Source organism: Pteronotus mesoamericanus, unplaced genomic scaffold, assembly GCF_021234165.1.
Source record: "Pteronotus mesoamericanus isolate MK-2021 breed Mesoamerican mustached bat unplaced genomic scaffold, CSHL_Meso_final contig_301, whole genome shotgun sequence".
Taxonomy (NCBI): Eukaryota; Metazoa; Chordata; class Mammalia; order Chiroptera; family Mormoopidae; genus Pteronotus; species Pteronotus mesoamericanus.
The window spans coordinates 292,859-317,820 of NW_026555129.1; the positions used below are offsets into that span (position 1 = coordinate 292,859).

At 41.9% G+C, this 24,962-nt stretch overlaps 2 protein-coding genes across 2 annotated transcripts in view; one reads left to right on the forward strand and one right to left on the reverse strand.

Annotated features, from left to right (window-relative positions):
* Nucleotides 1-72: 72 nt before the first annotated feature.
* Nucleotides 73-24,287, reverse strand: KNOP1 (lysine rich nucleolar protein 1). The gene is made up of 5 exons (XM_054575479.1): nt 24,201-24,287; nt 20,487-21,408; nt 18,740-18,808; nt 2,107-2,184; nt 73-630 (listed from the first exon to the last, which is right to left on the reverse strand). The coding sequence occupies exons 2-5, from the start codon at nt 21,405-21,407 to the stop codon at nt 319-321; spliced, it is 1,380 nt and encodes a 459-aa protein (XP_054431454.1). The 5' UTR covers nt 21,408; nt 24,201-24,287; the 3' UTR covers nt 73-318.
* IQCK (IQ motif containing K) overlaps nt 24,246-24,962 on the forward strand; it is a 158,533-nt gene continuing 157,816 nt past the window's right edge. Inside the window, exon 1 of the mRNA XM_054575482.1 lies at nt 24,246-24,525. Within this exon, the coding sequence (XP_054431457.1) occupies nt 24,246-24,525 (280 nt within the window). The remainder of the gene's footprint in view (nt 24,526-24,962) is intronic.

The following is a 24,962-nucleotide window of genomic DNA, read 5'->3' on the forward strand; positions in this document are numbered from 1 at the left end:
GATGGGTGTATTGCATCAAATAGAGAGTACTCTAAAGCTGATTTAAGTTTAAACACGTAAGAATAAATACAAAATTTTTAATATATAAATTCCAGTTTTATGGGGGTCCCCGTACATGATGTCTTCAAATGGGGATGGAAGGCTTAACACAGAAAACAGTAGCATTTAGCCACTCACATATTCTCTTGGCTCTTGAAACATGAGCTGACCCCACCCCTTTATTTTTGTAGGAGTTCAATTTCAGACAACTGTCAGAAGGCTTTCACCTGTGTACTTGAATAATAAGCAATATTGACTGGGGAGACAGGACAATAGAGTTTAATCTTCAAACTTGATTGACTTGGAAGCATTCCTGTCAATATAAAAGATCTTGTTTGGGGCAGTGGAGAAGCCAAGGCCAGTGCCCGACCTGTACTTCCAGCTCATGGCCCGGTCGTAGTCCTGCTGCAGGCTTTGCTGCAGGGTATTGGCTGCCTTCCTGTTGAGTGCCATGTTGGGCCTTCCAGTTGTGACAGGCGTGTGGCTGAATGAAGGGGGCAGATTTTTAAAGCCACCCATAAGTCTGAGGAATTTCAGTTTCTGTTCCTCCTTTTCAAAACCAGCTGTATCCCACTGACCAAACTGAGTTCCCTGTGTTAAAGAGAAAAAAAAGGTGTTATTTTCATTTCCAAATGAGCAAGCCCTTCCCTTTCCCCAGCCCTAGTAGCACAGGGAGGATCCAGCTGATTAAGTGCTTGCTTATGTACCAGGTACTGTGCTCATGAACACGTCAGTTTTCTGTATTCTAACAAGAGCCCTATGAGGAATTACGAGGGGGGATGCCCCCCAAATAATGGTGGAGGATGGGCCTCTTGTATAACAGGCTTCCCCTGTTGTACTGCTGTGAGTGTTCTAGGAACCCACATGTATCAGTGTACCAGCTGGTGTTGTGAGAGGCTGTGTTTGGCATCAGAGAATTTTTTTTTTTTTTGAAAACCTTCAACATGCTTGCCCATTTCATGAGTGATTTACGAGTGCACCTGCCTACATCACATTGAGCGTTGAGCAGTTTTTGACCAGAAATGGCATAATCCTCCATTCCCCACCCCTCCCTATTCCCCCATTCTTGCCCTGGGCAACTGTTTTTGTTTCCCCGCATGGAAAAAAGTCTTCAAAGGGAAACATTTTGTCAATGTGGAAGAGGTGAAACAAAAAACACTAAGAGTCATAGAAATTGATGAGTTCAAAAACTGTTTTTAACAGCGGGGGGGGGGGGGGTTGGGGGGGGATGGGAGGGGGGAGACCATCTTGATAAGTGACTGAAGTTTAAACATGTAAGAATAAATACACGATTTTTTATAAATGCTGTGTTTTGGGGGTTCACCCCTTATATTGTTACTCTCATTTTACTGATAAGGAAATGGAGTTTTGCAGCTTAATAGGACACAAGCCTAATTAGTGATCCCACAATTCCACGTCAAGTCTGTCCAACACCAGACTGCACCTTTTACATGCCGAGCTGTCTGTCTGCTTTACTCCATTTCCCCTAAGTCATGGCAAATAGCATAGAACACCTCGCCTTATCTCCAACACACCTCAGCTCACCAGCTGGCCACCGTATTCATCAGCCTAAGGCTTCTGTCAGTTGCAGTGGAGGAGGGTAAGTGGCAATTTGAAATGCATTTCCCTTCCAAGAAGCACCACATTTCATAGCAGGAAGGGAGTGGAAGCCCAGAGAAGTAAAGGATCTCACAGCCAAGTTGGAGGCTAAGCCAGACCAGGAACTTAGGGTTCTGATTCCTGTCCAGAGCATTCTACCACCCATGCATGAGTCACTAATATTCAAGAAAATGCAAGAGAGCCCCTCAGAGCAGTGACCAAAGAAAAAGCCCCATTCCTTCCAGTGTGTGTGGGACAGGCAAGAAACCCAGCTTTCCAAGACTATGACTGAAGTCATGCAGACCAGGATCAAGGAAGGAAAGGAACTCAGGGAAAGTTCTTCGGTGTAGAGAACCAGCTGCCTGGCTGGGCCAGTCTATCCTGTCCCTTGTTCCTCATGCTTCAGGAATGGGGGAGGGCTCCGGATACTGAGTACATGACCTCAAAGAGTTCTGTCTCCAAACTTACTGTCCACTTCTGGGTTTCAGAGGCTTCTGTTTTGCCTGATTCTCGATCTATCTCTTCTTGCAAAGCCTTTCGCCTCACCTGAGCAATAGGGAGGAAAGAAAAAAATGAGACACGGAAGTTTTCCTTTGAGCTTAAAACTATAACAAAGATGGTGCAGAGGGACTGGAAGGTGACAGGAAAGAGCAGCTTTACTGTGCCGCAACCTGCGGCAGGCGTTTGTCTAAAGTAACCTCTAAGCGTCTCAAGGGCTGCAATCCCTTGGCCTAAAATGTGGGCAAGCCTCATTTATCTTTCTTTAGCCATTCGTTAAGGATGTATTTTAAAGAGGTAGGTCTAAGACAGTGGCGTAAGAGGATGCTGAGCCCAACCCCTCCAAAGGACACAGAGAATGTATATTTATACTTAGAGCAATTCTTCCTGAGAAACAACTGAGGGCCAACTGAAGAGCTTTTGCACGACAATCAAGAGAGAGAGAGACAAAACTGCTGGGGAATCGTGAGACCTTTCTGGGAGCTGAGGGAACTCTCCAGGACAGGAAGAAACAGTGAATGCCACTGTTTATGTTTCCCCTGCACTTGAACAGTGGGCAGGAACTCTACCCAGGAGCTCTGGTCTACTTGCAGGGCATCTGTAGTACAAACCCAGCCACTGCCGCCCCCAGAACAAGCTTCAGCATGAAAAGGAGGACGCCACAAGGAGCCCCACCACCTTGGGATTGGTCCAGCAGGTAGAGCAGGGTGCTGCCGCATGCACCAGCTGGGTGTTCTGTGCATGCAGAGCTTCTCTGCCTGCAGCGTGCAGAGCTAGCAAAACTCTGCAGTATTTGATCACAGAGCTGCCCTGCCTGGAAAAAGTACAGAACTAGTAGGGTGCTCCTGTCTGAGAACACAGGGCTTCCCTGCCCGGAGACAGTACGGAACTAGCTGAGTGCTAACAGTGTGTGCACACAGGCTGTCCTGTCCAGAGAAAGTGCAGCACTAGTAGGGTGCTGCCATGGCACACCAGAACAGCACTGCTCAGACCCAGCTTGTGCAACAGACAACTTAATCATGAGGGAGTGCTACCCAGTTCAGAAGGGCAAAGAAGCAGGCATACACTGAGGTGCCTCACCAGGAACCCATACCTTCTGGCCAGGCAGTACATCAGGCACTGCACACCCAACCCAACTAAAACCAGCCTGCCAAAACAATCCAGCACACAGTCTACACGCACAGAGGCCACTCTTCCAAGATTAGGAGGCACAGCTATTTCATCTAACTCATAAGAGTAAACACAAAGTCAAACAAAATGGGGAGGCAGAAAACATGCTCCAAATGAAGGAATGAGAAAAACTAATGAAATGGAGATAAGTAACATACCTGATAAGGAATTCAAAAAAACAGTCATAATAAGGATGTTCAACAAATTTGAGAGTAGAATAGAGGAACTCGGCACCTCAAGAAACACTTAAAAAAATTAAGAGATGAAAATACAATAATTGAAATGACTAATAGATGAGAAGGAATTGACAGCAAAATAGTTAATATTGGAGAATGGATCAGCAAACTAGCAAACCAAATAGTGGAGATAACTCAATGGGAACAGCAAAATGAAAAAAAGAATTTTAATATGCTCTAGCCAAGTAGCTCAGTTGGTTAGAGAGCCATCCTGATACACAAAGGTTGAGGGTTCAATCTCCACTAAGTGCACATAGGAGAAGCAACTGATGAATGCATAAATAAGTGGAATAACAAATTGATGTTTCTGTTTCTCTCTCTTCTTCCCACTCCCTCCTCCTTCCTTCTCTTTAAAATCAATTTTAAAAAATTTAAACAACAAAAAAAAATTTTAAAAATGAGAATAGTATAAGGGACCTCTGGGACATCAGGCACTTTAACATTCACATCTTGGGGATTACAGAAGGAGAAGACAAAAAGAAAGGGTCAGAAAACATAATCTGAAAAAACAATGGCTGAAAACTTTCCTAATCTAGGGAAGGAAAGGGACATCCAGAACCACAAAGCAGAGAGTTCCAAACAAGATGAATCCAAAGAGGCCCACACCAAGATATACTGTAATTAATGACAAAAGTTAAGGATAGAAAGACAATCTTGAAGGCAGCAAGAAGGAAACAGTAGTCACGTAAAAGGGAAACAAAAAAAGGTAATCAGATTGCCCAGCAGCAACTTTACTAAGTTGCTAGAAGGAACTAGCAGGAAATATTTAAAGTGCAGAAAGAAAGGAATTTACAACATAGAATATTACGCTGGCAGATCATCATTCAGAGCTGAAAGACAAAGAGTTTCCCAGACAAGCAAAAGCCAAAGGCATTAACCACCACTAAACCAGCTTTATAAGAAACACTAAAGGGTCGTCTTCTCTAAAGATTGTCTTTATTTACTTTTAGAGAGAGGGGAAGAGAGGGACGAAGAAAGGGAGAGAAACATCAATGTGAGAGAGAGAGATCTATCAGCTGCTTTTCATATGTGCACCAACCAGGGACCAAACCTGCAACCCAGGCATGTGCCCTGACAAGGGTTAGAACCAGTGACCTTTCCCTTGTGGGATGACACCCAATCAACTAAGCCACATTGGTCAAGGCTAAGGGGTCTTGTTTATGCAGATAAGAAAAGGCCATAACCAGAAATAATACGGGAAAGAAGGAAGACAAATATACAATAAATACAGTGAATCAACCACTTAAAAAGCAAATACAGTGAATCAACCACTTAAAAAGTAAAATTAACTACAATAGTCATTGGGTACACAAAAAGACATAAAACATCCAAAACAAAGACTGGAGGGAGGAGTAAAAGTGCAGTGCTTTTAGAATGTGTCTGCACTTAAAAGCCTGTCAGCTTTAAATTATAGCTATAGAGAGATGGGCATAGATGTATCTAACTCATGGTAGCTACAAAACAAAAACCTATAAAAATACTGAAAAAAATAAAGAGAAAGGACCCCAAACAAAACACTGACATAAACCAGAAAATTAGAGGAGATCAAGAGAAGAAAAAAATCAGAGAACAACAAAAACAACCAAAATAAACCCTGCAAAACAACAATTAACAAAATGGCAATAAGCACACATCTATAAGTAATTAAGTGTAAATGGACTAAATGCTCCAATCAAAAGACATTAGGTGGCAGAATGGATTAAAACTTTAAAAAGACTCATCTATATGCCAACTAATAGAGATTCACTTTAGATTGAAAGACACACAGACTGAATGTGGAAGTATGACAAAAGATATTCCATGCAAGTAGAGATGAAAAGAAAACTGGGATAGCAATACTCCTATCACACAAAATTGACCTATCACACAAAAAGACAGAGAATGTAAAAAAAGACAAAGGAGGACATTACATAATGATAAAGGGGTCAATCCAAGAAGAAGATATAACAATTGTAAATACCTAGGCACCCAATATAGGAGCACCTAAGTATATAAAACAAATATTAATAAAGAAATGAACAGTAATACTATAGTAGCTGTCGGGGACCTTAATAGCCTTACTTACCTCAATGGACGGATCATCCAGACAAAAATTTCATAAGGGAATAATGGCCTTAAATGCCCCATCAGGCTAGATCAACTTAATAGGCATTTATAGAACATTTAGCCCTAAAACAGCAGATTACACTTTTTCTCAAGTGCACATGGAACATTTTCCAGAATACAGCATATATTAGGCCAAAAAACAAGTCTCAATAAATTCAAGAAGACTGAAATTAAGCATATTTTCTCACCACAATAGCATGAAACCAGAAATCAAATGCATGAAGAAAACTAAAAACCACACATACATGAGGGTTAAACAACATGCTACCAAACAACCAATGGATCAAAGAGGAAGTCAAAAACTACCTTGAGACAAATGAAACGGAAAACAGAACTCTCGAAAACATATGGGATACAACAAAAGTAGGTCTAAGAGGGAAGTTAATCACCATATAGGCCTACCAAAAGAAACATGAAGGATCCCAAGTTATCTAACTTTACATCTAAGGAACTAGAAAAAGAAAAACAAAACCTAAAGTACGTAGAAGGGAAATAATAAAGATCAGAGTGAAAATAAACAGACTAAAAATTTTTTTTAAATGGAAAATATCAATGAAAGTAAGAGCTAGTTCTTTGGAAGGATAAAACTGAATAACCCCTTACAAGACTCAACAAGAAAAAGAGGGCCGAATCAAAATCAGAAATGACAGAGGAGAGATTACAAACCACACCACAAAGATAAAATAGATTATAAAGGAATACTACAAGCAATTATATGCCAACAGATTGGAGAATCTAGAAGAAACGGGTAAACTCCTATAAACAAACAGTCTTCCAAAACTAAATCAGGAAGAAACAGAACATTTGAACACACAGATTAGTAGAATCAAAATCCAATTAGCTCACTTCTAACAAAAACATCTCCTGGTTTAAAAGGCTTCACAGATGAATCCTACCAACGGTTCAAAAAAGAATTAATACCTATCCTTCTCGAACTGTCCCAAAAAACTGAAGAGGAAGTAAAGCCCAAACTCATTTTATCAGGCTAGCATTACCCCAATACCAAAACCAGACAAAGACACTACAAAAAGAAAAAGGGTAGTGGATTACAAGGCCAATACCTGTGATGAACATAGATGCAAAAATCCTCAACATGTTATTAACTAATGTCATGCCAATATATTTAATTTAAAAAGATGAATAATCCCAGAATTCAGAAAAAAAGTCACTATTTTTAATAACATCTTATTCTTTAAAAACAAATCCTCAACAAAGTATCAGCAAAACGTTAACAAGATCATACACCATGGTCAAGTGGAATTTATTCCAAGGATGCAAGGATGGTACAATTCTTGCAAATCAGTTAATGTGACGCAACAAATAAAATGAAAAATAAATATCATATGATCATATCAATAGATAAATATAAAGCATTTGGCAAAATTCAACTTTCACTTATGATAGACAATCTCAGCAAAGTGGGTAGAGAGAGAATATACCTCAGCATAATATAGGCCATATATAAGAAACCCACAGATATCATATTCAGTGAGGAAAAGCTGAAGCTTTTTCTGTAAGATAAGGAAGATGACAGGTTCATCATTTTTAGTCAACATAGTATTGGAAGTCCTAGGATGGCAATCGGGAAAAAGAAAGAAAAGGCTTCTAAGTTGAAAAGGAAGAGTAAAACTATCATTATTTTCAGATGACCTGATCTGATATAGAGAGATCCCTGAAGATTCCATCAGTAGCCCTGGCCAGTGTGGCTCAGAGAACTGATCGCCAGCCTGTGAACCAAAAGGTCGCTGGTTCAATTCCCAGTCAGGGCACATGCCTAGGTTGCGGACCAGGTCCCCAGTGGAGGGTGTGTGAAAGGCAACCACACACTGATGTTTCTCTCCCTCTCTTTCCCCCTTCCTTCCCGTCTCTAAAAATAAATAAATAAATAAAATCTTTAAGATTCCATCAGTAAACTTTTAAAACTAATAAATGAATCCAGTACAGTTGCAGAATGCAAAATCAATATTCAGAAAGCTGTGTGTTTTTACACTGTAATAATGGACTATCAGAAAATTAAGAATCCTATCTACAATTGCACAAGAAATTACCTAAGAATAAATATGAACAAAGCAGTAAAAGGTATATACTCTGAAAACATTAAGATATTGATAAAAGAAATTGAAGAGCCCTGACTGGTGTGGCTCAGTTGGTTGGAGCACTGTCCTGGGAACCAAAAGGTCATGGGTTAGATTCCTGGTCAGGGCACATGTCTAAGTTGTGGGTTCAATCCCTGGCTGGGACGCATATGAGAGGTAACTGATTGATGTTTCTCTATCACTTTGATCTTTCCTCTGGAGTCAATGAGCATGTCCTTGGGTAAGGATAAAATAAAAAAAGAAAGAATAAAGAAATTGAAGACACAAAGGGAAGGTTTTACTTTGCTCACAGACAGGAAGAACTAATATTATTTAAATGTTCACATCATCCAAAGCAATCTATAAACTCAGTACAATTCTTATCAAAATACTAATGGCACTTTTCATAGAACTAGAACGAATAACCCTAAAATGTATATGTAACCACAAAAGACTACAAACAGCCAAGGCAATCTTGAGAAAGAACAATGTGGGAGGTATAACATTACCTGATTTCAAACTACACTGTAAGGCTATAGTAATCAAAACAGAATGCCACTGGCACAAAAGCAGACAGACACACTGATCAATGGAACAGAATAAAGAGGCCAAAAATAAATCCACACATTTATGACTAATTAATCTATGAAAAAGGATGCCAGACTACACAATGGGACATGCTGAGTAGGTTAGCTGGTTAGAACATCATCCCAATGTGCCAAGGTTGCAGGTTCGATTCCCAGTCAGGGCACATACAGGAATCAACCAATGAATGCATAAATAAGTGGGACAACAAATCGATGTTTTCTCGCCCCCTCCCTCTCTCTTTCTAAAATCAATAAATGGATTTTTTTTAAAAAGAATATACAATGAGGTAAAGACAGTCCCTTCAATCGATGGTGTTGGGAAAATTGGATATAAAAAAAAAGAAACTAGAATGCCTTCTTACACTATACACAGAAGTAAAATCAAAATGGATTAAAGACCTAAATGTTAGACTTGCAACCATAAAAATCCTAGAAAACATAGGCAGTAAAATCTTGGACATTCCTCCTAACAGTGTTTTTTCTGATATATTGCCTCAGGCAAAGGAAACAAAAAAACAAAAAAATAAATGGGACTACATCAAACTAAAATGTTTTTGTACAGCCAAGGAAACCATCAATAAAATGAAAAGATACCCACTGAATGGGAGAACAATTAGCCAATAATACATCTGATAAGAAGTTAATACCCAAAATTTATAAAGAACTTATACAACTCAATACCAAGAAAACAATGAAATTAAAAAATGGGCAAAGGACCAGAATAGACACTTCTCCAAAGAGGACATACAGATGGCCAATTGACATATGAAAAGACACTCAACGTCACCAATCATCAGAGAGAGGCAATGAGATATCAGCTGTCAGAAAGGCTATCATCAATAAATCAACAAACAACAAGTGCTGGAGAGGATGTGGAGAAAAGGGAACCCTAGGGCACTTGTGGGAATGCAGATTGGTGCAGCCACTCTGGAAAGCAGTATGGAGTTTCCTTAAAAAAACTTAAAATGGAACTTCTGTTTGACCCAGTAATCCCACTTCTGGGACTATATCCTAAGAATCCCTAAACACCAATCAGAATATATGCACCTCGATGATCACAGCAGCATTATTTACAATAGCCAAAATGGAAACAGCCCAAGTGTCCACTGATGAGTGGACAAAAAAGCTGTGGTCTATTTATACAATGGAATATTACTACTCTTATCCTTTGCAACAGCAAAGATGGACCTGGAGAGTATTATGCTAAATACAATAAATCAGTTAGAGAAAGACAAGTACCATATGATTTCACTCATATACAGAATTTAATGAACACGATAAACTAACAAACAAAATAGAAACAGACTCAGACAACAGGCTGACAACTGTCAAAGGAGAGGGGGGTTGTGGGGCTGGGTGAAAAAGTGAAGGGATTAAGCTATTAAAAAAAACAAGTCATAGACACAGACAACAGTATGATGACTACCAGAGGGGAAGGGGAGGTAGATGACGGTTAAAGGTGGGGTAAATGGTGATGGAAGGAGACTTGACTTGGAGCGGTGAACACACAATATACAGATGATATATTACAGAACTGTACACCTGAAACCTATATAATTATATTAACCAATGTCACCTCAATAAATTTTTAAAAATGAGCGCAGGACATGAATAGACACTTCTCCACTGAGAACATACAGATGGCCAACAGACACATGAAAAGATGCCCAATATCACTAATCAGGAAGGAAATTTAAATTAAAACCATAGAGAGATATCACCTCACACCTGTCAGAGTGGAATATCAATTAAAAAAATAGACAAGTGTTGGTGAGAATGTGAAGAAAAGGGAACACTCATGCCCTGTTGGTGGGAATACAGGTTGGTGCAGCCAATATTGAAAACAGTATGGAAGTTCCTCAAAAAATTAAAAATATGGTATTTGTCTTTCACCCCCTGGCTTATTTCGCTTAGCATAATGCTCTCCAGTTCCATCCATGCATATGATCTCACCTATAAGCGGAACCTAACCAACAATACAAAGATGCAAGGAAAGTAAGACCAGCAACACTGAAAGGAAAAGAAATCAACAGAGACAAGAGGGAAGGAGGGAGGGGGGCGGGGAAAAGGAAGGGAAGGGGAAAGTCAAGGAACATATAGCAAGGACTCATGGACAAAACCAAAGGGGAAGAGCTGAGGGAGGGAAGAAGGAAGGGGGCAAGGGAAAGTGGTGGGGGGTAGGCAGAGACAAATGTATTTGAAAAAATAAATTAAAATAAAATTTAAAAAAGAAATTAAAAATAAAACTACCTTATGACCCAACAGTTCCACCTCTGGGAACTGAAAGAAATCCAAAACACTCATTAGAATAGTTATATGTACCTCTATGTTCATTGCCATGGTACTTAAGAGTTACCAAGACATGGAAGCCATGCAAGTGCCCATCAATAGACGAGTGGATAAAAATGCTGGGTACATATATAAAATGGAATGATACTTGTCCACAAAAAGAACTAAATCTTACCATTTGCAACAATAGGGATGGACCTAGAGGGTACTATGCTGAGTAAAATAAATCCGACAAAGAAATGCCACATGATTTCCATTACCTGTGGAATCTAAAAACTTAAATGAACAAATAAAACACAAACTCATAGATATAGAAAACAAATTATCCCCAGAGGGGAGCAGGGTTTGGACACTGGGTGAAAAAGGTGACAGGATTAAGAAGTACAAATTGCCAGTTACAGAATAGTATAAACACAGCATAGGAAATGTAATCAATAATATTGTTATAACTATGGTATAGTGTCAGATAGGTACTAGATTTATTGGGGAAATCACTTCATAAGTTATATAAATGTTTAATCATTATGTTGTACACCTGAAACTAACATAATATTGTATGTCAACTAACTGAAAATTGATTTATAAAATACATTTTAAAACATAAAATTACACATAAAGCTAGCAAGGATAAATCTAGAATATACTGGTTAACAGCAATTATTAGGAGATAGGATTTCAGGTTCCTTTTATTTTCTTTTAATTTTTTAACAATGAACTTTTCGTATCAATGGGAAAGACAGAGGGAGAGGTGAGACAGGAGGCTTATACTGAGATACTCTCTATCATGCGAAATGGTTAGAAATTTTCTCAAAATTGTAAAATATTCAATAGGTGCAAATAGATGAGAGCCAGGAGGTTATTTGTGGGCTCTGCCCATACACAGTGCAGGAGTGTGATGACTCTCAGGATCACAGTATCTTGCTGAGTCCTGAGTGGCTGAGCATACTTGGGAACCAAGCAGATGGAAGGGGCATGAGGTCTGGATGGGTCAGAGCTGCCTGGCTATTTACTGTTGCCCTGGGAAGCGCCACGACCATGACCTACAGGAGGATAGGGAGCTCGTGCTTCTTGGGGCTTGTGCTTTGCCAGGCCCTGGACAGAGCTCTGTCAGTGTCATCCCATTGATCCTCTCAGCCCCACTAAGATAACCCTTCCTCTAGGGAGAGTCCCCTAGTGCCCCAAAGGCATTCATTAAGTTAGAAACTTTGGAGGCACTTGTAGGCCTCTCTCCTCACACTGGATTCACTTATAAGTATACCCACTAGTTTTCTATTCCTCTCCTGGAGAGGGCCCATGAGATAGAAGCCATCTCCACGTCACATCCTATTGCTTCTCTCCAGCAATACAATCAGGACGCTCCTACTTTTTAAGTACAGGTAGGAAGAGGGTGGGGAGGAGGGTGGGTGTGGAGGGTACTGCAGTGAAACTGGGACACACAGCAGGGGCACAGGGCCCATTTTCCCTGTTGGCCTGGGATTGGGTGGACCTCAGCTTCCCTCTCCCCCAGCCAATGGCTGATGAGGACTTCCTGGGGGGTGGCTTTTTGTTTCCAGCATTTTGCCCTACAGGCCAAAGCCCTTAGTCTGGGATTGTTCAGTGGCCCCTGGGGAAAAGAGGCTGCACTCCCATGCTGGGATGAGGCCTGGCAAAAGCCTACCTGCTGGTCTTGCTCCTGGCACTGGTGCAGCTCTTCTATTCCCTACTTTTATTATTCCTCCTCCCTCTATCCTCTCAAAAACACCTTATTGAAGACATCTAATATTCTTTTCTCTTTCTTATAATATTCTTATTCTCTTTCCACCTATATTAATCTTTGTTCATGTTATTAACCCTGTTGTGTTGTTTTTCAATTTTGTTCCTAGTGGTTATTTTTTCTTAATTCTATTTCAAACCTTATTCCCTTCCATTTTCTTAATCCATTTTGCCACTGCTGTTCCCTTTTTTACTTACATTTTAAATTTTACTTTCTCCCTTTCTTTGCCTTGTTTCTATTCCTTACGCTTATTATTTCTCCTTCCTCTTCCCCCTCAAAATAAAATTCTCTCCTTTAGTCATCTCATAGTCTCTTTTCCTATCATATAATATTTGTAATTCCTTCACACCTTTATTAATCGTTGTTCATTCGCTGTTGATAATGTTGATGTCACAGAGGGGTATTTTTGCTAGTGTGGGTTTGGTTTCCTGAGTAATTTTGCTTTGTTCTGCCAGGACCTGTACAACAGCATACAAGACACATTGGGAGTTGTGACTCTCAGTCAGCCAGCCGTACGGGAGAACACACCAATGAATGAGCATTCAGTAATCAAAGCCTATCTACAACAAGAAAGCCAACATAAACTGAATAAAGCATCTAGATCATGAGGTCAAAGAGACTGTAGCACTAACTCAACAGAACTCCTACCACAGAAGGCCACCACACAAAGACAGGCAGTCAAAGCTGAGCAATCTGACTAAGAAATGAAGAGTCACCTAAAATGGGGAGACAAAGAAACAACCCCCAATCAAAAGGAAAGGAGGAATATCCAGAAAAAGAGCTAAATGAAATTAAGGTAAGCAATCTATCAGGTATAAAGTTAAAAAAAAACGGTTATAAGGATGCTCAAGAACTCAGTGAGAACTACAAGGAACTTAATGGGAGCTAATAATAGTGGGAACTATGGAAGCTTAAAAAAGGACATACAAACTATGAATAAGAACCAGAAGGAAGTGAGAAATAAAATATCTAAAATGAAGAATACACTAGAGAGAATTAAAAGCATGCTAGACGAAGCAGAGGACTGACTCAGTGAGCTGAAAGACAAGGTAGAAAAAAACACCCAGTCAGAGAAACAAAACAATAAAAAGACTAAAAAAAAAATGAAGATGGTTTAGGGGAGCTTCAGATCAACATGAAATGTAATAACATTTGCACCATAGGAATACCAGAAGGAGAAGAAAATGAGCAAGGAATAGAAAACCTGTCTGAAAAAATAAGGACAGAAAAATTCCCTAACTTGGTGAGGGAAAAATCACACAAGTTCAGGAAGTACAGAGGGTCCCAATCAAAATGAACCCAAAGAGGCCTACTCCAAGACACATCATAACAAACCCAGCAAAATTTAAAGACAAAGAGAGAATCTTAAAAGCAGCAAGGGAAAAACAGCGAGTAACATACAAGGGAGCTCTCATAAGGCTGTCAGCTGATTTCTCAACAGAAACACTATAAGCCAGAAGAGATTGCCACAAAATATTCCATGTATGATAAGCAAGTACCTGCAACCAAGACTGCTCTATCCAGCAAGGCTCTCCTTTGAAAAGGAAAGCGAAATAAAGAGCTTCCCAGACAAAAAAAGGCTAAAAGAGTATATATCCATCAAGCCAGCACGGCAAGACGTACTAAAAGGACTGCTTTAAGAAGAAATAGAGGAACACAGAAACAAAAGGAAAATATGGCATTGAACAAGTTCCTATCAATAATAGCCTTAAATGTAAATGGATTAAATTCTCCAATCAAAGGGCATCAGGTAGCTGAGTGGATAAGAAAACATGACCCACACATATGTTGTCTATAGGAATCCCACCTCAGAACAAAAGATCTACACAGGCTCGAAGTGAAGGGATAGAAATAAATACTCCAAGCAAATGGACATGAAAAATAAGCTGGGGGAGCCATACCTATATCACACATAATAGGCTTCAAAACAAAAACCCTAACAAGAGACAAAGGATTACTACATAATACTTAAGATAGGGGTCCAACATGAGGATATAACCCTTGTAAACATACGTGAACTGTCATAGGAGCACCTAAAAACATAAAGAAAATCTTGGAGGACTTTAAGAAGGAGACTGGCAGCAATACAGTCATCACAGGGGATTTTAACACACCACTGTCAACAATGGACAGATCTTCCAAACAAAGAATCAACAAGGATAGTGTGGTATTGAAAAACACTTTAGATCAAATGGGCTTTATATTTACTGAACATTTTACCCCAAAGAAGCAAAGTATACATTCTTTTCAAACACACATGGATCATTTTCAAAGAGAGACCGCAAAGGAGGACACCAAACAAGCCTTAACAAATTCAAGAAAACTGAAATCATATCAAGCATTTTCTTGGATCACAATGGCTTGAAACTAGAAACCAACCTCAAGGAAAAACTTCAAAAACATTCAAATACCTGAAGACTGAATAACATGCTATTAAATAATGAATGTGTTAACAATGAGATCAAGAAAGAAATCAAAAAGTATCTGGAAACAAATGAAAATGAACACACAAAAATTCAAAACCTATGGGACACAGCAAAGGCAGTCCTGAGAGGTAAGTTCATGGCAGCACAGGTCTACTTAAAGACAGACAAATCTCAAATAACCTAACCCTGCATCTAAAAGAATACAGGAACAACAGCAAACAAAGTCCAGGGCAAGGAGAAGGAAGGAAATAACCAAGATCAAAGCAGAATTAAGTGACATAGAGACTAAAAAAAATCCCAAAAAATCAATGAATCCAGGAGCTCATTCTTTGACAAGATAAATAAAATCGACAAACTTTTAACCAGACTCATTAAGGGAAAAGAAAAAAAAGGGAAGACTCGAATAAATACAATCAGAAATTAAAGAGGATAAATAAAAATCAATACCACAGAAATACAAAGGATTGTAAGAAATTACTATGAACTACTATATGCCAAGAAACTGGACAATCTAGGCAAAATGGACATATTTTTGGAAACATAAAATTTCCCGAAACTGAATCAAGAAGAAGCAGAAAGTCTGAACAGACTGATAACAACTAGTGAAATTGAAGCAGTAATCAAAAAACTCCCGGTACACAAAAGCCCTGGACCAGATGGCTTCGCAGGTGAATTTTACCAAACATTTAAAGAAGAATAACTCCTATCTTTCTCAAACTATTCCCAAAAATTCAAGAAGAGGGAAGACTCCGAACTCTTTTTATAAGATCAGTATCATCCTGATTCCAAACCAGGTAAACACACAACAAAGAACATTACAGGCCAATATCTCTGATGAACACAGATGCTAAAATTCTCAACAAAATATTGGCAATCTGGATCCAGCAATACAGTAAACAGGTCATACACCATGATCAAGTGGGATTTAGTTCAAGGATGCAAGGATGGTAGTACATTCGCAAATCAATAAACGTAATACATCACATAAACAAAATGAAAGACAAAAATCACATGATCATATCAATAGATGCTGAAAAACCATTTGAAAAAAATCCAGCACGAACTTATGATAAAAACACTTAACAAAGAGGGACTAGAGGGAGCATGCCTCAACATAATAAAGGCCATGTATGAGAAATCCATGGCCCACATCATATTCTATGGGCAAAGCTAAGAGTGTTTCCCTTAAGATCAGGAACAAGACAAGGGTGCCTGCTTTCACCACTCTTATTCAGCATAGTAGGAAGTTATAACCACAGCGATTATACAAGAAAAAGAAATAAAAGGCATCCAAATAGGAAAGGAGGAAGTAAAATTGTAATTATTCACAGACAGCATGATAGCATACACAGGAAACCCCATACTCTCCATCAAAAAACTACTCAACCTAATAAGTGAATTCAGCAAAATAGCGGGATACAAATTCAATAGTCAGAAATTGATAGCATCTTGTACACCAACAATGAATTATCAGAAAGAGAAACTAAGAAAAAAAATCCCATTTACTATAGTAATAAAAAAATAAAGTACCAAGGCATAAACTTAACCAAGGATTAAAAGACCTGTACTCAGAAAACTACAGAATACTGAAAAAAGAAACTGAGGAAAACACAAATAAATGTAAGCATATACCGTGTTCATGGATTGGAAGAATCAACATCATTAAAATGTCCATACTACCCAAAGCAATCTACAAGTTGAATACAATTCCTATTGAAACATCAGTGTCGTATTTCATAGATCCAGAACAAATATTCCAAAAGTTTATATGAAACCAGAAAAGACCCCAAATGGCTTCGGCAACCCAGAGAAAGAAGCATAAAATATCACATTACCTGATATTAAACCACACTACAAGCTAATGTAATCAAGACAGTCCGGTACTGGCATAAGATCAAACACATAGAAAGTAGAGAGCCCAGAAATAAACCCATGTCTTTATGGTCAATTAATATTTGACAAAGGGGGCATGAGCATACAATGGAGTAAAAACAGTCTCTTCAATAAATGGTGTTGGGAGAACCGGACTGGTATATGCAAAAAAAATGAAACTAGATCACCAAACTTACACCATACACTAGAATAAACTCAAAATGGATAAAGAACTTCACTGTAAGTTGTGACACCATAAAAGTCCTAGCAGAAAATATAGGCAGTAAAATTTCAGAAATCCCACGTAGCAATATTTTCACCAATGTATCTCCTAGGAAAAGGAAATAAAGGGAAAAAAACCAAATGGGACAACATCAAATTAAAAACTTTCTGCATGGCTAAAGAAACCATCATTAATATGAAAAGGGAACCACCTATATGAGAGAACATACCTGCCAATAATACATTGGAAAATGGTTTAATTTCCAAAATATATAAAGAACTCATATGACTCAATGCCAGAAAAACAAGCAATCCAGTTAGAAAATGAGCAAAGGACTTGAATAGACACTTCTCCAAGGAGCACATAGAGATGGCCCATAGACATATAAAAAGACGCTCAACATCACAGACAGATGCAAATTAAAAACCATAATAAGCTATCACCTCACACCTGTCAGAATGGCTGTCATTAATAAATAAACAACAAGTGCTGGTGAGGATGCGCAGGAAAGGGAACCCTAGTGCACTGTTGGTGGGAATGCAGACTGGTGCAACCAACTGTGGAAAACAGTATGGAATTTCCTCAAAAAATTAAAAATGCAACTGCCTTATGACCAGTGGTTCCACTGCTGGGAATATACCCTAAGAATCCTGAAACGCCAATTTAAAAGAACTTACGCATCCCTCTGTTCATAGCAGCACTATTTACAATAGCGAAGTGTTTGATACAGCCCATGTGCCCATCAGTAGATGAGTAGATTAAAAAACTGTGGTTCATTTACACAAAGGAATACTATGCAGCAGAAAGAAAGAAGGAAGTCGTACCTGTTGGGACAGCATAGATGGACTGGAGACTATTATGCTAAGTGAAATAACCCAGTCGGCCAAAGACAAATACCATATGATCTCACTTATAACTGGAATAAACAAAATAAACTAATGAGAAAAAGAGAACCAGAGACATTGAAACATGGAACACACTGATGCCTGTAGGAGGGGAAAGAGTGTGGAGGCGGAGGGGAATGGTGGAAGGAAGGGGGTAGGGACTAGTCAAAGAACATGTATGAATGACCTGTAGACATGGACAACGGTGGAAGGATTGACTCTGGGCAAGAGGGGTGGGCTGGGTGGAGCAGGGCAAAAGGGAAAAAGAATTGGGACAACTGTAATACAATATACAATAAAACATTATTTTTTTAAAGTATATGTATAAAGCAGACCCCTGCCGAGTGTCTCACAAACACAACCTGGTTTGTTGTTCACCTACATGAAGTTTTGTGCTCACCTACATGAGGTTAAGTGAGGCTAGTGACTGCCCTAGGTCACCTCATTAGTAATGGCCCATGGCCAAGCCCATGTAGTTACTACACTATCTACCAGGCCTTGAGGTCCAGAGTTGTGAAAATACCCCAGTTCCAGAAAGTCCAGCTCCCATACAGGAAGCACTTACCAAGGGATCTGGACTCCACAGAAACAGAACCTAGTCCACATCAGAACTACTTCTCTAAATATCCTACATTGAAGCCAGGAGGTAGCAATGTGTGGGCCTGGCTGAGCGTGTGTTCCCTGCCTGGGCTTTAAGTCTTGAGTGCATGTACCCTTCTCCCCCTGCAGTGGTTACAGGGAGGAGAGTCTCAGCCTGAGGTTCTTGAATAACCTGATGGCCTCTAGCCATTACTGTGGCAGTGAAGGGGTCTCCCACAATGAAGTAGAGAAGGCCACAGAATTCTCTGCTATGAGAGATGTGCCACAGAATCTGGCCTGGTGGCTTTTGGAGTCTTGGGCCCTTCTGAGACCAGGATCTTGTGGCCTGATAGGAGAGTGGCAAGACACATTCAGGGATGGGGGATGAAGACCTGGGCCATACCTGGTCTATGTGCGCCTCATCCATGTTGCCTTTCTTTTCCAACACCACCTCTAAGTCTGTGTCAGGCTCCTACACAGGAGAACAAAGGGAACAAAAGTCAAGCATAGGCTGGACTTTGCCCAAGCAGCCCTTCAAGGTAAGATCATGACAAAGTCCAGAGAAGACCCAAGATCCTAGCAGCACCCCAAACTCCATCACCTATAGAACATTTGACATCCTTTCTCTTCCAGGATTCTCCTCAAAACCATGGCACTCACCTATTTGACAGATGAAGAAACTAAGGTTCAGAGAGGTGAAGTGAATATCATGAGGTCACCCCCACAGCTCAGGGGTAGGGCTTACACTAACTCAGGTCTCCTGACTCAGGCTAGGTGCATGACCTTTCCTCCCATTAGTCACTGGACCTCGCAGGGTGACACCAAACCAGCAAAAAGAAACCAATGGCTCCAATGATAGTGGAAGTCAGGGTTGGGGGCAGGGGACAGCAAGGGCCAGGAAATGCAGAGGTGGGCTCAGGCCCCTGATGGGTACAGGGAGCGGGCTTGCCAGCAAACCCAAACCTACCCAGTTCTCTCCTCCACACTGCTCAGCTCCACTCCCTGGTCACTGCCTTCTCTCCTGCTGGAAAACCACAGGTCTCTAACTCCTAATTCTTCACCCCTCAACCCTGGTCCATTCCACAAGCAGCTCATGTGAGCTTTAAAAATTCAATGAGAATATGCTGTACCCTTTAAATGTACACAATTTTATGTCAATTATATCTAAAAAAAAAAAAACCCTCAATCAGATGTCACCTCACTCCCCAAAATACTTGCAAGGCTCCCATCTTGCTTACATAAAACCCAGTTTTCTGTGGCCTCTATGGTTCTCTGTCACTGTCACCCAGTTTTCCCCACCCCAGCCTCTTTGCTCCTCTCCCAGGGCCTCTGCACCTGCTTTTCCATTTGTACAAATGGCCAAGGTCTCTCACGTATCTGTTGTCATGGGACACATCCTCACTCGGCCTGCTCTGTCCAGGAATGCTTACACGGGCCACACTCTCATTGGCCTCAGACTCTGAGGGACTCTCTAATGGTGAGGCCTCAGGCCAGGCACTTTCCCTTTAGTAATGACAACTGCCACATTTCACTTATCCCTGGGTGGCTCTGTTCTCTCACATAACCTGAGCAGACCCTGAAGACATGCATGCATTGCAGGGGCTACTATGGTAGGCTGAGTCCCTGTCACAGGTGTTAAAGAGAGGGGAACTGACCACCTTTCACTGGGTTCTTAGCAGAAGGGATTCTAGATTCTGATGGGGGTTGGGCTCCAAAACCTCTGGTGTTCCTCCTAGACGCCAAGAGTTTCTGAATAAAAGAGGAAATTGGTGAAATCAAGTCTGCTCGGTGGACCAGGGCAGAGCTGGGAGAAATCCTGGACCAAGAACCACATCCTGTGGGTCTCCCTACAACCCCCAACTACATCTGTCGGATAGAGCTGAGCACAGGCCACACAGATACCTTCTTGCTGATTCAACTCCAGGAGATTCATCCTTCAGTCAGTATTAACTGAGCCCCCTCCTCTTATGCCAGACCCACCCCTCAGTAAGTTACATGTGTCAGTAAATCCCTTTTCTGGCTTAAGTCAGTTTAAACAGAGTTCTGCCAGCTGAAAAGTTGAGTTGCCCATGTGTGCACATGTACACACACACTCCCAACTTCCACTCTTACTCTCCCAAAGTGGAGTCAACCTCTGAAAGACAACTTACCTCCTTCCAAGTTTCTCCTGCTACTTCGCTCTCTTTCCTCTTCTTTGTTTTCTTTCTCTTCAGAGCTGGCTCCTCAATGCCTGGCTGCTCTGCCTTTTTATTGGACTTCATTTTCTTCTTCACAGGAGACTTGAGGCCACCTCCTACTGGGATGTATTCTGCAGCCTCAACTTTGACTGGCTTCTTTTTACTTCCTTTCCTAGGGCTGCTGTCCATGGACCTGGAGGGCTTGGGGTAGCCAAAGTAGGTGTCTCCCTCCTGGTGGATCTTCTTCTTCTTCACCTTCACATTGTGTTCCCTGGGGTTCCCCTGCTTTCTTTTCTGCCCCAAGGCTGCCTGTTCCTGGTCATCCTTTCCCACTGAGCAAGTATGCAGAGGATTCTCAGCCTTGCAGAACCAAGTGTCCCTGGCTGAGAAGGCTGAGGTTTTGTGGGGTTTTTTCTCCTTCTTGTGTATTTTGAGCTCCTTGTCAACTCTGGTCACTTTCTCCCCCTGTCTGGGGTCCAGGGAGGTCTTCATCCTCAAATCAGGGGACATGGCCAGAGGCCACAACTTCCTCTTCTTTTTCTTCTCCCCACTGAGGAACTCAGATGGACCAAGAACCTCTGTCCTGGGGCTGGGAGACTTCTCTGTCCACCTGGCACATAACATGGTCTCAGGTTCTAGGTGCTCCTCACAGAGGGTGCTATGGCCCTTCTTTTTCTTCTTCTTTTTCTTCACTAGAGGGATCTCAGGTACCAGCCCTTTGATCACACTCTTCATGGGTGATATGGCTCTTGTGGGACAGACATCATTGAAGTAATTGTTACTGTTTACAACTGAGTACTGAGTCTCTGGTTCTTCTGTCACCACCTTCTTCTTCTTCTTGTTCTTCTCTGGAATCCCAAGGCCCAGGTCTCCTTTGTGGGTCTTGCTGATCATTCTTTTAAAAAAAACAAAAAAAGTACCAAGTTATTCCTACACCAAACCACCCTGTGTACAATTCAACTAGGTATTGGCAAGAGTCACGTTTCTTTAAGTGGATGGTCGGGGAAAACGAGAATGATTCCACAGAAGCAAAGGGAAATATGATCAGAGAAATAGAATGGAGCTAACATTCAGACAGCCCTAGGTTGAAATCCAAACTGCTCCCTTTCCTATTCTTCCAGAGCCTTAATTTCCCCATCTGGAAATACCACTTTTCAAAGAGCTGTTGGAAAGAATAAACCGAGATAATCCATGGAAAGTGCTTGCTACATTGTTGACTTCTTTTCCTAACCCTCTTCCTCAAATCTCTAAGCCTGGTTACTTACTCAACAGAAATTTACCAACTGCCTGCCCTGTGAGTACAACTGCAATCAAACCAGACAGACCAGGCACTGCCTCTAGAGGCTCTCCTTACACTGGATAGAGAGTACAGAAATCCTGAGGTCAGCCCTTCTTGCTGATTCCCACGAGAGGCAGTGACTATGGAACAATCAACCTGTTACTTTGGTTCATCTAAACAGCTCTTCTGCTTTGTATCTGGAAATCAATTCCCCCAATCTACACTCACTGTGACTTACTCTCTTAATTACTTCCCTCTCCTAATTATTTCCCCATGTGGCTAGTAATAAGAACAGCAAAGAGTATGGTGAGAGGAGCCCAAGCTAGGGCACAAAACACCTGGGTTCAAGTGGCAACTCAGACACTCTTGCCTCATAGATGTTGGCTTCTCCAGGCCTCACTTTCCCCATCCATAAAAGAGGAGTTGAACTAAATCTGGGGCAGGTGTGGGGGAGCAAGGACAAGGACATCAGACAGCAAGCCTTTTTAAATTTTCAAATAAATTGCTAACATTTAATGATTGGAGATCACACAGAGCAACCTAGAGTGCCCAGCCTTTTTTTTAAATGTCAGGGAGGAACCTTTGAGAAGGGGCTGGAGCCCTCAATACAATTCCAGCTGGGCTATTTCTCTCACTCTAGTCACCATTCCAGTTCCTGCTGTTTCCTGTATGACCTGAAGACACCAAGGGAAACCAGAAACAAACGTCCCCAAACAGGAGGTTTGCACAGTGGGAGGAAAAGGTCAGGAGCTTCTCCATCTTGCAGTTCTCTTTAGCATCAGAACTGCCTCACTCTTGGCAGCTTCAAAGAGCCAAGGCTAGGCCTGAGACAGAGCTCAATCCCAATTCACAATTGGTCTTGGAAAGTCAAGGGAACACCCACTCATTCACTCCTGTCTTATTTTCTGCTGTACAGGCAGACCTCTATGGTTTGGTTCCAGATCACATTAATAATGCGAGTATCACAATAATGTGAATAGCAATCTTTTGGCTGGTGGAGGGTCATCTTCCATTTGGAAAAACTCAACACCTGTGAAGTGCAGTAAAGTGAAGCATAGTAAAATGAGGTCTGCCTGTACTCCCAGAGCCTCTGTACCTGGCACATAGCAGGTGTTCAAAACTATGTGTTCATTGAATGAGGGATGAACAATAAAGACACAAAGATTAACAACATAAAACACCTGCAATCAAAAAGCAAGTAGATGTGGGAGGGAAACAAGTATAACAACATAGATGATACAGGTGATAAAAGCAACCACAGCAGTGCTGTCAGGGTAATGGAGGTCTTCTAACCTAGACTACCAGTTGTCAGGAAACTTTCTAAAGAACAGTTGTCCACCTTGTGCAACTGCAGGATGTTGGCACTAAACCCTGAGACAAAGGAACTGAAGGTGGGTGGTGGTGGGCTGGAGACATGCTGGTTTGAACAGATGCCTTGAGATATTCACGTGGAGATGTTCCGTGGTCAGGCGGATATATGGGTCTGAGGCTCAGGGGTGACTAGGCTGATAAGGGCAAAACAAACTTTGGAATATATGTATAGTAACTAAGCACTGAACAGAAAGAGTCTGACACAGAGCCTTAGAGAGCAGACATTTAAATGGGTGGGCAGAGAAAGAGGGGATGGCAAAGGAGATGGAGAAGGCGCAAACCTGGAATGTGTGGAGTTAAGGGAGCAAAGTGCCTCAGATGGAGGAGTGGTCAAAAAAACAGACCTGATAAACAAAAGAAGCCAAAAAAATAAAATAAAATAAACCAAGAAGAGACTGTTGTCAACTTAATCCCCTTCTCTCCCCACCTCTGCCATTCAGAACACTGCAGCATCTATCCTCTTTAGCAATGAAGATCTTCTTCAACCCTGCGACTCCAAGTGCATTCGCTCCTTCAAGAAGAGGAAGTGAACCAAAATTCTCGCGGCAGCCTCATGAGGACTGGTGTGACTACCCCATCTCAGAGACTTGCAAACTGAGGCTTGGAAACTTTAAATCACTTGCCCTGGGTCCCAAAGCCGGTAAGTGGCAAAAAAGCCATTGGAACGCAGGACGCAAGATTTGGAGCCTGGGTTCTGCACAACACAACCAAGCCTCCACTCCCATCATCACAAGATTACTAGCAGGAAGGAAGGGACCCAGGAGGCGAGGCTGGTCCCTCAAAGGCTCCGCCGCGCCAAAGTTTCCACACAAACACCCTGGGAAGAATCCAGCTGCACTCCCGGCTACAAGGAGGGAGAACGTCCTGAAGGCGGCGGCCTCAGGCCAGGGCGAGCGCACACCGGAGACTGGGGAAAGGGTGCGGCATGAACTTGAGGGTGCAGGTCGTCCGCTTTTCCCTCTGTTCGCTGCCCAAGTCTCCACGTCCCATCTCCAGGTCCCTCTCTGCCCCTCTGGCGTCGCATCACCCGTTCTCACCTGTAGGTCAAAATTCTCCGACTCCACTAGAGCAGTCACTCCGGAATGACCCGGATATCTACTTCCAGAGGCTGGTCCGCAGCCCCAGAGCTACTGCTTCTTCCGGGTCGTGGCCGGGCGGAGAGCGTGGTTGCCGTGGAAACCGTGACCCTGCAGGCGCTGGTGACCAGCCGCGCTTCGCAACGCGAGGTTAACTCCTTAGAGTTGTCTGTCACCGCTCGGATGCCAGTGCCCACCGTGTACCCCGCGTCCCCCGAGCGGCCCCTCTCGCCGGGGAAGGTTACAGAACCTCCAGGCAAGAACCTGTGGGAGCAGATCTGCGAAGGTAGGCAGCCCGGGAAGCCGAGAGGGGCGGGGCTTGGGCGGCCCCAAAGGGACCGCGTAATTGGGCGCCTTCTGTGCGCCAGTTGACTGTCGCTCCTCGGATCCGCAGAGCTCCCCATTTTACGCCAGGGAGAGAGGTCCAGAGAGGCCTGAGTGAGTCACCTAGCGCGGCCTCCAACGTTTATCCATAGGCAGGTGACAACTATGGGGCAGATTGGGGAAAGCGCAGTAAAAGGGGACCAGGGAGTGTGGACCAATAGTGCTTAAACCTCATCTAGTGAACGGGAAAGAATAGCAGGGGCAGAGTTGGGAGTTGGTTTAAAATGTAGATTTCCCTGGGCCCGCCCATAGAGATCCTAAAGGGGTGCTAGAAATCTGCACTTTTTATGATTACTCTGGCAATTCTGATGTTGGTAATCTATGGCCCACATGATGAGC